The sequence below is a fragment of the Oncorhynchus keta genome, chromosome 21 (assembly GCF_023373465.1).
Source record: "Oncorhynchus keta strain PuntledgeMale-10-30-2019 chromosome 21, Oket_V2, whole genome shotgun sequence".
Classification (NCBI taxonomy): domain Eukaryota; kingdom Metazoa; phylum Chordata; class Actinopteri; order Salmoniformes; family Salmonidae; genus Oncorhynchus; species Oncorhynchus keta.
Genome location: NC_068441.1, coordinates 49549953 through 49566551, shown reverse-complemented (window position 1 = coordinate 49566551; position 16599 = coordinate 49549953). Strand labels below are relative to the sequence as shown.

At 47.4% G+C, this 16599-nt stretch overlaps 1 protein-coding gene across 9 annotated transcripts in view; it reads right to left on the bottom strand.

Moving 5' to 3' along the window:
* Positions 1-12234, bottom strand: part of dock3 (dedicator of cytokinesis 3) — a 532012-nt gene extending 519778 nt beyond the window's left edge. For 7 of the 9 annotated variants that reach the window (XM_052474126.1, XM_052474125.1, XM_052474127.1 and 4 more), the window contains exon 1: positions 11476-12233. In XM_052474126.1, the coding sequence (XP_052330086.1) occupies positions 11476-11512 (37 nt within the window). In that variant the 5' untranslated portion in view covers positions 11513-12233. Of the gene's footprint in view, positions 1-11475 lie in introns of all 9 variants that reach the window. The other 2 variants (XM_052474129.1, XM_052474134.1) reach the window with 1 other exon arrangement.
* Positions 12235-16599: the final 4365 nt, after the last annotated feature.

The following is a 16599-nucleotide window of genomic DNA, read 5'->3' as shown; positions in this document are numbered from 1 at the left end:
ACAGAATAGAACAGAATAGAAAAGAACAGAACAGAACAGCACAGAATAGAGCAGAACAGAATAGAACAGAACAGAATAGAACAGAACAGAACAGAATAGAACAGAATAGAATAGAACAGAACAGAATAGAACAGAATAGAATAGAACAGAACAGAATAGAACAGAATAGAACAGAATAAAATAGAACAGAACAGAACAGAATAGAATAGAACAGAATAGACTGAAATACAACAGAATAGAATGGAATACTTTATTTTTCCCCGTCAACAGTGCTGGTTTATATTCACATGTATTCTGCAAATGTTTGCACAACAGTAGAGCAACATAGCATTTTAACTGTCCTCTACTGAGCATATGGTTATAACCAATATATGGCCTTCCTCTCTGTCTCAGGCAAGTCTTTTGCTGGGTGGTGGGAACAGTGTTTGCTGGTCTGTCTGGCTAGAGGGCCAGAGGGCTGGAACTGCATTCAGAGAGCCATTCCCTTACAAAGAGACATTCATTCTGTGTTGTCAATGCTCAGCCAGAATCTCTGGCAGACCCTTTGGAGAGCGTCCATGAGTTATACCACATCGCTGGCTGAGTCTCTCTCTCTCTGTCTCTGTCTCTGTCTCTCTCTCTCTCTCTCTCTCTCTCTCTCCCTCTCTCTCTCTGTCGCTCTCTCTCTCTCTCTGTCTCTCTCTCTGTCTCTCTCTCTCCCTCTCTCTCCCTCTCTCTCTCTCTCTCTCTCTCCCTCTCTCTCTCTCTCTCTCTCTCTCTCTCTCTCTCTCTCTCTCTCTCTCTCTCTCTCACACCTGCTGTCTCTCTCCCTCTCTCTCTCTCTCTGTCTCTCCCTCTCCCTCTCTCTCTCTGTCTCTCTCTCTCTCTCTGTCTCTCTCTCTGTCTCTCTCTCTGTCTCTCTCTCTCCCTCTCTCTCCCTCTCTCTCCCTCTCTCTCCCTCCCTCTCTCACTCCCTGCCTCCCTGCCTCCCTCCCCCCTATGAAAGATGTGGTTTTGTTGGGTTTTGTTTCTGCTTTATAAATTGTGATGGTCTGTGTGTTAATAATACATTGTGATAAGAAGCTTCCAATTCCAAGCCATTCCAGCTGATACTCTGCTGCCATGAATTGGACTTGCTAAGCAGGCTGTTGTCAGCAAAGCATTATTTCTTTCCCCAGCTCAATGGCTTCGCATTCCCATGATCTGTCAGTTTGGGACAGAGAAGACGCTCCTATCTGTCTACATGGAGGTCTAGCTTACACTCTTAATCCATATTGTAACCATTAATGAATCAATACTATCATTAGTGACCTATGACCCTGGATTGTAAGCAGCTACAGCTCCAATCCAGCTACTGTATGTCAGCAGCTCAGGATCAATACTGTCAGCTGTTTGGTCACAGTTGGCATACTGGCCAACTGTGAATAGAATAGAATTTGAATAGAATAGAAGAGCATTCACATTTGGGAAGTCCTATCGCACTAGACACACCACGTCATTTCAACGTGGTGTATTGGGTAATATTTGGTAAATACGTCGTCGATCAATGAGATTCCAAACTATTTTCAACCATTCAAAAAAGACAGCCAAAGGTTAGTTGAATTTCCAATGTGTTATCGATATGCTTTCAACCATCTAAAAGCACAAACCAAATTCCAAAGGAAAATCAATGTCAGAATATTTGGTTGGTTGCATGTATTATCACTGTGATTTCAACCATTTTAAAAGCACAGCAAAGTTCAAAATGGGAATACTTAATAATCCCTTTCTCCCTTCCCTCCCAGAGGACCTGAGCCCTGGGACCTCAGGACTACCTGGCCTCAGGACTACCTGGCCTGATGACTCCTGACTGTCCCCAGTCCACCTGGTTATTCTGCTGCTCCAATTTCAACTGTTCTGCATGTCTCTGGCTGGCTGGCTGTTTACCGCTCTCTCTCTCTGTCTCTGTCTCTGTCTCTGTCTCTGTCTCTGTCTCTGAAAAGCCAACTGATGTTTAATTTTGAGGTACTGACCTGTCTCTCTCTCTCTCTCTCACTGTGATTATTCTCTTAATATAATAATAATACATGGTGCAAGTGAACAAAGGCGTTTTTAGATTCTGTGCAGATTATTACAACAATTGTCTCACAGACCTGCTGTCTCGACCTCTGAATGCTTGGCTGATTACATAAGCCAACTGATGTTTAATTTTGAGGTGACCTGTTTCACCCTCTACAACCACTGTGATTATTCTTTGACCCTGCTGGTCATACATATTGACCATTTGAACATCTTGAAGAACAATCTGCCCTTAATTAATGGCCATGTTCTGTTATAATCTGTTATAATCTCCATTTAAGCACAGCCAGAAGAAGGCCAATCAAATCATAGCCAAATACAGTTCCTTTCTAGGTTTCTTGGAGACTTGGTTCTACTGTTACATTTTATTTACATTTAAAAAGTTTTCTAGCCACCGTGCAGGTACAGTGTTTTACGCAGAGATTTGAAATTGTGTTTGGTTTTCTCAACCACTGAAGGAGCTACCTGATTGGCTCCATCTGAGAAAATGGCTAAACCATTTCTGTATCTTTATTTTTGGTTGACCTGAAGACATGAATCTATCTTGTTATGACTATTTACCTACCCCCTCCATCTCTAACCAGGGCTACCTGCTTGGACCCCCTACATCTGTGGCACTGAGACCGGCTTTCATTTGTCTACAAATTCATCATTTAACCACTGGATTTACGTCTCCATTTAAGACAGACATCTATGTTAAAGACTAGGACTAAATCCCCCAAATACAGTTTCTTTCAATTGTATTTTTGGCTGACTGCCCCCAACATATATAATTTAACTAGGCTACCTGCCCCCCTACACTCTAAACTAGGCTCAGTTAAGAAAACATTCTAACCACTAGGCTACCAGGGAACAGTGGCCCAACACTCTAAGTGTTTTACCTCCACTTTAACCACTACCCCCTACACTCTAACCACTAGGCTACCTTTCTAACCACTAGGATACCTGCCCCCTACACTCTAACCACTAGGCTACCTGCCCCCTACACTCTAACCACTAGGCTACCTGCCCCCTACACTCTAACCACTAGGCTACCTGCCCCCCTACACTCTAACCACTAGGCTACCTGCCCCCTACACTCTAACCACTAGGCTACCTGCCCCCCTACACTCTAACCACTAGGCTACCTGCCCCCTACACTCTAACCACTAGGCTACCTGCCCCCCTACACTCTAACCACTAGGCTACCTGCCCCCCTACACTCTAACCACTAGGCTACCTGCCCCCCTACACTCTAACCACTAGGCTACCTGCCCCCTACACTCTAACCACTAGGCTACCTGCCCCCCTACACTCTAACCACTAGGCTACCTGCCCCCTACACTCTAACCACTAGGCTACCTGCCCCCCTACACTCTAACCACTAGGCTACCTGCCCCCTACACTCTAACCACCACCTGGGCTACCTGCCCCCCTACACTCTAACCACTAGGCTACCTGCCCCCTACACTCTAACCACTAGGCTACCTGCCCCCCTACACTCTAACCACTAGGCTACCTGCCCCCTACACTCTAACCACTAGGCTACCTGCCCCCCTACACTCTAACCACTAGGCTACCTGCCCCCTACACTCTAACCACTAGGCTACCTGCCCCCCTACACTCTAACCACTAGGCTACCTGCCCCCCTACACTCTAACCACTAGGCTACCTGCCCCCCTACACTCTAACCACTAGGCTACCTGCCCCCTACACTCTAACCACTAGGCTACCTGCCCCCTACACTCTAACCACTAGGCTACCTGCCCCCCTACACTCTAACCACTAGGCTACCTGCCACCCCCTACACTCTAACCACTAGGCTACCTGCCACCCCTACACTCTAACCACTAGGCTACCTGCCCCCCTACACTCTAACCACTAGGCTACCTGCCCCCCTACACTCTAACCACTAGGCTACCTGCCCCCTACACTCTAACCACTAGGCTACCTGCCCCCTACACTCTAACCACTAGGCTACCTGCCCCCTACACTCTAACCACTAGGCTACCTGCCCCCTACACTCTAACCACTAGGCTACCTGCCCCCCTACACTCTAACCACTAGGCTACCTGCCCCCTACACTCTAACCACTAGGCTACCTGCCCCCTACACTCTAACCACTAGGCTACCTGCCCCCTACACTCTAACCACTAGGCTACCTGCCCCCCCTACACTCTAACCACTAGGCTACCTGCCCCCCTACACTCTAACCACTAGGCTACCTGCCCCCCTACACTCTAACCACTAGGCTACCTGCCCCCTACACTCTAACCACTAGGCTACCTGCCCCCCTACACTCTAACCACTAGGCTACCTGCCCCCTACACTCTAACCACTAGGCTACCTGCCCCCCTACACTCTAACCACTAGGCTACCTGCCCCCCCACTCTAACCACTAGGCTACCTGCCCCCCCTACACTCTAACCACTAGGCTACCTGCCCCCCTACACTCTAACCACTAGGCTACCTGCCCCCCTACACTCTAACCACTAGGCTACCTGCCCCCTACACTCTAACCACTAGGCTACCTGCCCCCCTACACTCTAACCACTAGGCTACCTGCCCCCCCTACACTCTAACCACTAGGCTACCTGCCCCCTACACTCTAACCACTAGGCTACCTGCCCCCTACACTCTAACCACTAGGCTACCTGCCCCCTACACTCTAACCACTAGGCTACCTGCCCCCCTACACTCTAACCACTAGGCTACCTGCCCCCCTACACTCTAACCACTAGGCTACCTGCCCCCCTAACCACTAGGCTACCTGCCCCCTACACTCTAACCACTAGGCTACCTGCCCCCCTACACTCTAACCACTAGGCTACCTGCCCCCCTACACTCTAACCACCAGGCGCCCTGCCCCCTACACTCTAACCACTAGGCTACCTGCCCCCCTACACTCTAACCACTAGGCTACCTGCCCCCCTACACTCTAACCACTAGGCTACCTGCCCCCCTACACTCTAACCACTAGGCTACCTGCCCCCTACACTCTAACCACTAGGCTACCTGCCCCCCTACACTCTAACCACTAGGCTACCTGCCCCCTACACTCTAACCACTAGGGCCCCCCTACACTCTAACCACTACACTAACCACTAGGCCCCCTACACTCTAACCACTAGGCTACCTGCCCCCTACACTCTAACCACTAGGCTACCTGCCCCCCTACACTCTAACCACTAGGCTACCTGCCCCCTACACTCTAACCACTAGGCTACCTGCCCCCTACACTCTAACCACTAGGCTACCTGCCCCCTACACTCTAACCACTAGGCTACCTACCCCCCCCTACACTCTAACCACTAGGCTACCTGCCCCCTACACTCTAACCACTAGGCTACCCCCCCTACACTCTAACCACTAGGCTACCTGCCCCCTACACTCTAACCACTAGGCTACCTGCCCCCCTACACTCTAACCACTAGGCTACCTGCCCCCTACACTCTAACCACTAGGCTACCTGCCCCCTACACTCTAACCACTAGGCTACCTGCCCCCCTACACTCTAACCACTAGGCTACCTACACTCTAACCACTAGGCTACCTGCCCCCTACACTCTAACCACTAGGCTACCTGCCCCCTACACTCTAACCACTAGGCTACCTGCCCCCCCTACACTCTAACCACTAGGCTACCTGCCCCCTACACTCTAACCACTAGGCTACCTGCCCCCACACTCTAACCACTAGGCTACCTGCCCCCTACACTCTAACCACTAGGCTACCTGCCCCCTACACTCTAACCACTAGGCTACCTGCCCCCCTACACTCTAACCACTAGGCTACCTGCCCCCTACACTCTAACCACTAGGCTACCTGCCCCCTACACTCTAACCACTAGGCTACCTGCCCCCTACACTCTAACCACTAGGCTACCTGCCCCCCTACACTCTAACCACTAGGCTACCTGCCCCCCTACACTCTAACCACTAGGCTACCTGCCCCCTACACTCTAACCACTAGGCTACCTGCCCCCCTACACTCTAACCACTAGGCTACCTGCCCCCTACACTCTAACCACTAGGCTACCTGCCCCCTACACTCTAACCACTAGGCTACCTGCCCCCTACACTCTAACCACTAGGCTACCTGCCCCCTACACTCTAACCACTAGGCTACCTGCCCCCTACACTCTAACCACTAGGCTACCTGCCCCCCTACACTCTAACCACTAGGCTACCTGCCCCCTACACTCTAACCACTAGGCTACCTGCCCCCTACACTCTAACCACTAGGCTACCTGCCCCCCCTACACTCTAACCACTAGGCTACCTGCCCCCTACACTCTAACCACTAGGCTACCTGCCCCCTACACTCTAACCACTAGGCTACCTGCCCCCCTACACTCTAACCACTAGGCTATCTGCCCCCCTACACTCTAACCACTAGGCTACCTGCCCCCTACACTCTAACCACTAGGCTACCTGCCCCCTACACTCTAACCACTAGGCTACCTGCCCCCTACACTCTAACCACTAGGCTACCTGCCCCCCTACACTCTAACCACTAGGCTACCTGCCCCCCTACACTCTAACCACTAGGCTACCTGCCCCCTACACTCTAACCACTAGGCTATCTGCCCCCCTACACTCTAACCACTAGGCTACCTGCCCCCCTACACTCTAACCACTAGGCTACCTGCCCCCTACACTCTAACCACTAGGCTACCTGCCCCCTACACTCTAACCACTAGGCTACCTGCCCCCTACACTCTAACCACTAGGCTACCTGCCCCCTACACTCTAACCACTAGGCTACCTGCCCCCTACACTCTAACCACTAGGGCTAACCACTAGGCCCTGCCCCCTACACTCTAACCACTAGGCTACCTGCCCCCTACACTCTAACCACTAGGCTACCTGCCCCCTACACTCTAACCACTAGGCTACCTGCCCCCTACACTCTAACCACTAGGCTACCTGCCCCCTACACTCTAACCACTAGGCTACCTGCCCCCTACACTCTAACCACTAGGCTACCTGCCCCCCTACACTCTAACCACTAGGCTACCTGCCCCCTACACTCTAACCACTAGGCTACCTGCCCCCCTACACTCTAACCACTAGGCTACCTGCCCCCTACACTCTAACCACTAGGCTACCTGCCCCCCTACACTCTAACCACTAGGCTACCTGCCCCCTACACTCTAACCACTAGGCTACCTGCCCCCTACACTCTAACCACTAGGCTACCTGCCCCCCTACACTCTAACCACTAGGCTACCTGCCCCCTACACTCTAACCACTAGGCTACCTGCCCCCTACACTCTAACCACTAGGCTACCTGCCCCCCTACACTCTAACCACTAGGCTACCTGCCCCCTACACTCTAACCACTAGGCTACCTGCCCCCTACACTCTAACCACTAGGCTACCTGCCCCCTACACTCTAACCACTAGGCTACCTGCCCCCCCTACACTCTAACCACTAGGCTACCTGCCCCCTACACTCTAACCACTAGGCTACCTGCCCCCACACTCTAACCACTAGGCTACCTGCCCCCCTACACTCTAACCACTAGGCTACCTGCCCCCCTACACTCTAACCACTAGGCTACCTGCCCCCTACACTCTAACCACTAGGCTACCTGCCCCCCCTACACTCTAACCACTAGGCTACCTGCCCCCCCTACACTCTAACCACTAGGCTACCTGCCCCCTACACTCTAACCACTAGGCTACCTGCCCCCCTACACTCTAACCACTAGGCTACCTGCCCCCCCTACACTCTAACCACTAGGCTACCTGCCCCCCTACACTCTAACCACTAGGCTACCTGCCCCCTACACTCTAACCACTAGGCTACCTGCCCCCTACACTCTAACCACTAGGCTACCTGCCCCCTACACTCTAACCACTAGGGATACCTGCCCCCTACACTCTAACCACTAGGCTACCTGCCCCCTACACTCTAACCACTAGGCTACCTGACCCCCTACACTCTAACCACTAGGCTACCTGCCCCCCTACACTCTAACCACTAGGCTATCTGCCCCCTACACTCTAACCACTAGGCTACCTGCCACCCCTACACTCTAACCACTAGGCTACCTGCCCCCTACACTCTAACCACTAGGCTACCTGCCCCCTACACTCTAACCACTAGGCTACCTGCCACCCCTACACTCTAACCACTAGGCTACCCTGCCTCCTCTACACTCTAACCACTAGGCTACCTGCCCCCTACACTCTAACCACTAGGCTACCTGCCCCCCTACACTCTAACCACTAGGCTACCTGCCCCTCCTACACTCTAACCACTAGGCTACCTGCCACCTCTACACTCTAACCACTAGGCTACCTGCCCCCTACACTCTAACCACTAGGATACCTGCCCCCCCTACACTCTAACCACTAGGCTACCTGCCCCCTCCTATTCTAACCACTAGGCTACCTGCCCCCCCTACACTCTAACCACTAGGCTACCTGCCCCCCCTACACTCTAACCACTAGGCTACCTGCCCCCCTACACTCTAACCACTAGGCTACCTGCCCCCTCCTATTCTAACCACTAGGCTACCTGCCCCCCCTACACTCTAACCACTAGGCTACCTGCCCCCCCTACACTCTCACCACTAGGCTACCTGCCCCCCCTCCACTCTAACCACTAGGCTACCTGCCCCCTCCTATTCTAACCACTAGGCTACCTGCCCCCCCCCTACACTCTCACCACTAGGTACCTGCCCCCCTCCACTCAAACCACTAGGCTACCTGCCCCCTCCTATTCTAACCACTAGGCTACCTGCCCCCCCTACACTCTAACCACTAGGCTACCTGCCACCCAAATTTATAGATTGCATTAGAAATCAACCAAAGTTGAAAAGGCCTATATTATAGGTATTGTCTATTTTTAGTTGAATCCTGCGCTGAATTTAAACAATAGCTGTTGATGATTTCCCAAATGCTATAGGCCTAAATAGCATCATTGTTGATGACCAAACATATGTGGACACCTGCTAGTCAAACATCTCATTCCAAACTCATGAGCGACAATATAGAGTTGGTCCCCCCTTTGCTGCTATAACAGCCTCCACTCTTCTGGGAAGGCTTTCCGCTAAATGTTGGAAAATTGTTGCAGGGACTTGCTTCCATTCAGCCACGAGAGCATTAGTGAGATTGGGCACTGATTTTGGGCGATTAGGCCTGGCTCGCAGTCGGCATTCCAATTTATTCCAAAGCTGTTTGATGGGATCGAGGTCTCTTTACACGCCAGTCAAGTTCTTGCTTTGTGCACAGGGGCATTGTCATGCTGAAACAGGAAAGGGCCTTCCCCAAACTGTTGCTACAAAGTTGGAAGCACAGCATTGTCTAGAATGTCATTCAAATCAAATGTATTTATAAAGCCCTTCTTACATCAGCTGATATCTCAAAGTGCTGTACAAAAACCCAGCCTAAAACCCCAAACAGCAAGCAATGCAGATGAAGAAGCACGTATGTAGCATTGTATGCTGTAGTGATAAGATTTCCCTTCACTGGAACTAAGGGGAACATGCAAAACAGCCCCAGACCATTATTCCTCCTCCACCAAACTCTACAGTTGGCACTATGCATTGGGGCAGGTGGCGTTCTCCTGGCATTCGCCAAACCCAGATTAATCCGTTGGACTGCCAGATAGTGAAGCGTGATTCATCCCTCCAGAGAACGCGTTTCCACTACTCCTGAGTCAAATGGCGGTGAGCTTTACACCACTCCAGCCGACGCTTGGCATTATGCATGGTGATCTGAGGCTTGTGTGCGGCTACTCGGCCATGGAAACCCATTTCATGAAGCTCCAGACGAACAGTTATTGTGCTGATGTTGCTTCCAGAGGCAGTTTGGAACTCTGTAGTGAGTGTTGCAACCGAGGACATATGATTTTTACACGCTACGCACTTCAGCACTCGCGGTCCCGTTCTGTGAGCTTGTGTGTCACCTACCGTTTCATAGCTGAGCCGATGTTGCTCCTCGACGATTACACATTCACAATAACAGCACTCACAGTTGACCGGAGCAGCTCTAGCAGGGCAGACATTTGACAAACGGACTTATTTGAAAGGTGGCATCCTATGACGGTGCTACGTTGAAAGTCTGAGCTCTTTAGTAAGGCCATTCTACTGCCGATGTTTGTCTATGGAGATTGCATGATTGCACTTGTGTATCTACAGTCTATCATTTATAAAGCATGGCAGCATTTCATTTGCTCTGTACCCTTTGAATGACTTTGATAGCGACAGAAACATCTATAAAGTGGAGATTTTTCAACAATCATTCTCACGATAGCACATTGGTAATAGGCAGTGATAAATATCAGAGCTTGGATGGCCAAGGATGGGACAGAGAAGGGATAGCTGTAGATAGATCAACTCTCCAGTAGGAGGTGCTGTAGATAGATCAACTCTCCAGTAGGAGGTGCTGTCGATAGATCAACTCTCCACTAGGAGGTGCTGTAGATAGATCAACTCTCCAGTAGGAGGTGCTGTAGATAGATCAACTCTCCAGTAGGAGGTGCTGTAAATAGATCAACTCTCCAGTAGGAGGTGCTGTAGATAGATCAACTCTCCAGTAGGAGGTGCTGTAGATAGATCAACTCTCCAGTAGGAGGTGCTGTAGATAGATCAACTCTCCAGTAGGAGGTGCTGTAGATAGATCAACTCGCCACTAGGAGGTGCTGTCCAGCCTGTTGTTGTTGTTTTCTTCTTCATATAATGGATATTATGTTTAAAGATCTGACGTCAAAGGTACAAATTCAACATATTTTATACAAGGTTTGTTTATGTTAAACATTGGTTACCAAGGTGGCATAATCCTGTGGGTGAAATCTTACCCTCAAAACAACAGTTTAAGTTTATGACTTTTTTCATATGCAATGTATTTTTCCACATAGATTCCACGTCACAATACGTCGACAAAAGTTATTTGATTCGATAACGTTGATTTAACCAGTTTGTGCCCAGTTTGATCTCCCCTATCCATTGAGCTGGGCATCACACCTGTTGTGGTGGGCTGTGTTTTCTTGTCGCCCTCTATTGGAGATGAACCAGTAGTTTTGATTACGTGACATACAGATCTTAAAACAATGACATCACGAAGTCCAACATGCCCAACTTGTGCGTTGTTAATTAAAAACAGAATAGCCTTGTGCAATGTCGAAAGGCTTCTATAGATGCGAGATAACGTGGTGGTTTTGGATTGGAAAAAGGTGCAGAAATGGCAACGCGTTTGGAGCTCCCATCACCAATAGCTTACATAGGTTGTATATATATATATTCCAGTATTGAACCGCCAGTCATTTCTTGAGAATAAGGGGAATGACAGTCTCATTGAATATATATATATATATATATATATATATATATATATATATATATATATATATATATATATATATATATATATATATATATATATATATATATAGGCCTGAATAAAGCCTATTTTTAACAATAAAACAAACTGAATTGAATCAACTCACCAACTCCGATTTTCTCCTCTTCCGTCGGGGTCCACATGATCCTGGTGAAATTCCCGGTAAATCAAGCCCGGTTCTGCCGTTATCATGGAAAAGGGGACCACGAAAAGTTGTTTAAACCGCTCAGATCCACGGAAATATATCACTGCAAATAAAAGAAAACCAAAGTGGAATGTGCGTTCATATTTCGACTCTCAAACGAAGCATTTTCTCTTCCGGTCCTTAGTGCATCTTCTTGCTGTCTGTCATACAACAACGTTCACTCAGTCTATCGCAATCACTGCTCGGTTATTATCCTATTCGTAGCCTGAGCCCTGGCTGAGGCTGCCTCGTCACTTCTGGTTGATCCCTTCTACCAACTCTATCAATGCAGCCGCAGCATCTCGCACCGTCCACCGCCAGAAGCCAGAATGGAGAAAGCTGTTATTTATTTATTTCGACCAGCGCACAGCACAGCAGTCTCGTCTTCTGTCTGAATACCGCTGTCTGTCAGTCACAAACTCGTTTTTGAGTCGGATGAATTCATAAAACAAGCTTTTAAAATTATCATATGTCGCTATGGAATAGCAAATCGACCATTTTAAGACCCCTGAGAGTGAATGTCGCAACAGCACGGAGAGAGAGAGATGTCCAGTTGTTTACGATGAAACTGGAGAGTGTGTGAACGGGATACTCAAATAGCATGCAGTCACCGCTGCGCCATCTTTAGGCTCTCCAAGTGCTAGCACATGACGCAAATGGCCAAATAGTCTGTCTATCCTTCGATGGGACACAGATGGGACAGAGAGACAGTTGTTTGGTTTGGGATGTGTTATATCAGGTTATTTTTGGCAGTTTCTCTCTCTCTCTCTCTCTCTCTCTCTCTCTCTCTCTGGTGGTGTGTCTCTGTGTGTGTGTGTGTGTGTGTGTGTGTGTGTGTGTGTGTGTAAAAGAGATTGAGGTGTCAGCTAATGCTCCCCAAGGTGACTGCTTTACAAATTAGTCCCTATCTCTTCTTAGACTCACCCCCCTTCTCTTCACACACACACACACACACACACAGTCAGAAAGCAACAGTGTGTGGGAAAAGTGAAAGCGCTAAATCAATCAAAGTGGACTAAATGGTTACTGAGAAGGTATTTCTTAGTACATGATGAACAAGGGCCTTGAGAAGACAAGCTCTACTGGCCAAGCTCTGTCTAAAATACCAACCTATTGATCAAGCTCTGTCTAAAATGGTAACCTATTGGCCAAGCTCTGTCTAAAATGGTAACCTATTGGCCAAGCTCTGTCTAAAATGGCAACTTATTGGCCAAGCTCTGTCTAAAATGGTAACCTATTGGCCAAGCTCTGTCTAAAATGGTAACCTATTGGCCAAGCTCTGTCTAAAATGGTAACCTATTGGCCAAACTCTGTCTAAAATGGTAACCTATTGGCCAAGCTCTATCTAAAATGGTAACCTATTGGCCAAGCTCTGTCTAAAATGGTAACCTATTGGCCAAGCTCTGTCTAAAATGGTAACCTATTGACCAAGCTCTGTCTAAAATGGTAACCTACTGGCCAAGCTCTGTCTAAAATGGTAACCTATTGGCCAAGCTCTGTCTAAAATGGTAACCTATTGGCCAAGCTCTGTCTAAAATGGTAACCTATTGGCCAAGCTCTGTCTAAAATGGTAACCTATTGACCAAGCTCTGTCTAAAATGGTAACCTACTGGCCAAGCTCTGTCTAAAATGGTAACCTATTGGCCAAGCTCTGTCTAAAATAGCAACCTATTGGCCAAGCTCTGTCTAAAATAGCAACCTATTGGCCAAGCTCTGTCTAAAATAGCAACCTATTGGCCAAGCTCTGTCTAAATGGCATGTGTGTGTGTGTGTGAAGAGAAGAGATATACAGTGCCTTGCGAAAGTATTCGCCCCCCTTGAACTTTGCGACCTTTTGCCACATTTCAGGCTTCAAACATAAAGATATAAAACTGTATTTTTATGTGAAGAATCAACAACAAGTGGGACACAATCATGAAGTAGACCAACATTTATTGGATATTTCTAACTTTTTTAACAAAACAAAAACTGAAAAATTGGGCGTGCAAAATTATTCAGCCCCCTTAAGTTAATACTTTGTAGCGCCACCTTTTGCTGCGATTACAGCTGTAAGTCGCTTGGGGTATGTCTCTATCAGTTTTGCACATCGAGAGACTGACATTTTTTCCCATTCCTCCTTGCAAAACAGCTCGAGCTCAGTAAGGTTGGATGGAGAGCATTTGTGAACAGCAGTTTTCAGTTCTTTCCACAGATTCTCGATTGGATTCAGGTCTGGACTTTGACTTGGCAATTCTAACACCTGGATATGTTTATTTTTTAACCATTCCATTGTAGATTTTGCTTTATGTTTTGGATCATTGTCTTGTTGGAAGACAAATCTCCGTCCCAGTCTCAGGTCTTTTGCAGACTCCATCAGGTTTTCTTCCAGAATGGTCCTGTATTTGGCTCCATCCATCTTCCCATCAATTTTAACCATCTTCCCTGTCCCTGCTGAAGGAAAGCAGGCCCAAACCATGATGCTGCCACCACCATGTTTGACAGTGGGGATGGTGTGTTCAGGGTGATGAGCTGTGTTGCTTTTACGCCAAACATAACATTTTGCATTGTTGCCAAAAAGTTTAATTTTGGTTTCATCTGACCAGAGCACCTTCTTTCACATGTTTGGTGTGTCTCCCAGGTGGCTTGTGGCAAACTTTAAACAACACTTTTTATGGATATCTTTAAGAAATGGCTTTCTTCTTGCCACTGATCCATAAAGGCCAGATGTGTGCAATATACGACTGATTGTTGTCCTATGGACAGAGTCTCCCACCTCAGCTGTAGATCTCTGCAGTTCATCTCGAGTGATCATGGGCCTCTTGGCTGCATCTCTGATCAGTCTTCTCCTTGTATGAGCTGAAAGTTTAGAGGGACGGCCAGGTCTTGGTAGATTTGCAGTGGTCTGATACTCCTTCCATTTCAATATTATCGCTTGCACAGTGCTCCTTGGGATGTTTAAAGCTTGGGAAATGTTTTTGTATCCAAATCCGGCTTTAAACTTCTTCACAACAGTATCTCGGACCTGCCTGGTGTTTTCCTTGTTCTTCATGATGCTCTCTACGCTTTTAACGGACCTCTGAGACTATCACAGTGCAGGTGCATTTATACGGAGACTTGATTACACACAGGTGGATTGTATTTATCATCATTAGTCATTAGTCATTTAGGTCAACATTGAATCATTCAGAGATCCTCACTGAACTTCTGGAGAGAGTTTGCTGCACTGAAAGTAAAGGGGCTGAATCATTTTGCACGCCCAATTTTTCAGTTTTTGATTTGTTAAAAAAGTTTGAAATATCCAATAAATGTCATTCCACTTCATGATTGTGTCCCACTTGTTGTTGATTCTTCACAAAAAAAACTTGGGCAGCATTAGCTGACACCTCAATCTCTCTTTAACACACACACACACACACACACACACACACACACACACACACACACACACACACACACACACACACACACACACACACACACACACACACACACACACACACACAGCGACATTCACAATAAAACAAAGACAAGTATCATCATCAGTCAGTGTAGGGATTTGATTTGTGTTTATAAGGAGTTGATCATCAGTCAGTGTAGGGATTTGATTTGTGTTTATAAGGAGTTGATCATCAGTCAGTGTAGGGATTTGATTTGTGTTTATAAGGAGTTGATCATCAGTCAGTGTAGGGATTTGATTTGTGTTTATAAGGAGTTGATCATCAGTCAGTGTAGGGATTTGATTTGTGTTTATAAGGAGTTGATCATCAGTCAGTGTAGGGATTTGATTTGTGTTTATAAGGAGTTGATCATCAGTCAGTGTAGGGATTTGATTTGTGTTTATAAGGAGTTGATCATCAGTCAGTGTAGGGATTTGATTTGTGTTTATAAGGAGTTGATCATCAGTCAGTGTAGGGATTTGATTTGTGTTTATAAGGAGTTGATCATCAGTCAGTGTAGGGATTTGATTTGTGTTTATAAGGAGTTGATCATCAGTCAGTGTAGGGATTTGATTTGTGTTTATAAGGAGTTGATCATCAGTCAGTGTAGGGATTTGATTTGTGTTTATAAGGAGTTGACGGCATCCTAGATCAACTCTTCAGGGGATATTCATAGTGATTGGGTTGCTCGTCTGGACTGCCAGGGAAAGGAGTGCACAAGTACATGAGGTAACCATGGTGATCCAAAGGAGTACACAAGTACATGAGGTAACCATGGTGATCCAAAGGAGTACACCAGTACATGAAGTAACCATGGTGATCCAAAGGAGTACACAAGCACATGAGGTAGCCATGGTGATCCAAAGGAGTACACAAGTACATGAAGTAACCATGGTGATCCAAAGGAGTACACAAGTACATGAAGTAACCATGGTGATCCAAAGGAGTACACAAGTACATGAAGTAACCATGGTGATCCAAAGGAGTACACAAGTACATGAAGTAGCCATGGTGATCCAAAGGAGTACACAAGTACATGAAGTAACCATGGTGATCCAAAGGAGTACACAAGTACATGAAGTAACCATGGTGATCCAAAGGAGTACACAAGCACATGATGTAACCATGGTGATGCAAAGGAGTACACAAGTACATGAGGTAGCCATGGTGATCCAAAGGAGTACACAAGCACATGAGGTAGCCATGGTGATGCAAAGGAGTACACAAGTACATGAAGTAACCATGGTGATGCAACGGGTACATGATGCACCACAAAGGGTTGTTACTGATCAGGCTATTTTGTGTTATAGTGTAGACTTCTGTTTTTTTACTTCATTTAAGACACTTCATGACAATCTCAGACAACATGACATTTGTAAGTTGTTATAAGCATGTATGTCTTATAATAAGATATTTCCTATTGTCAGATAGTGTGATGACTGTCAGTTGAGGGACAAGCATTGCTTACGAGTGACGTTGTCTGTCAGAAGACATTTACTATATAAATGCCTTAATAACAGACCACTTGCTCCCAAATTGACTTACAGTCACGGGTACAAAATGTTAAGACATGTTATGGTCCCGTGAAACAAACCCACTATCCTGGCATTGCAAGCAGTATGCTCTACCA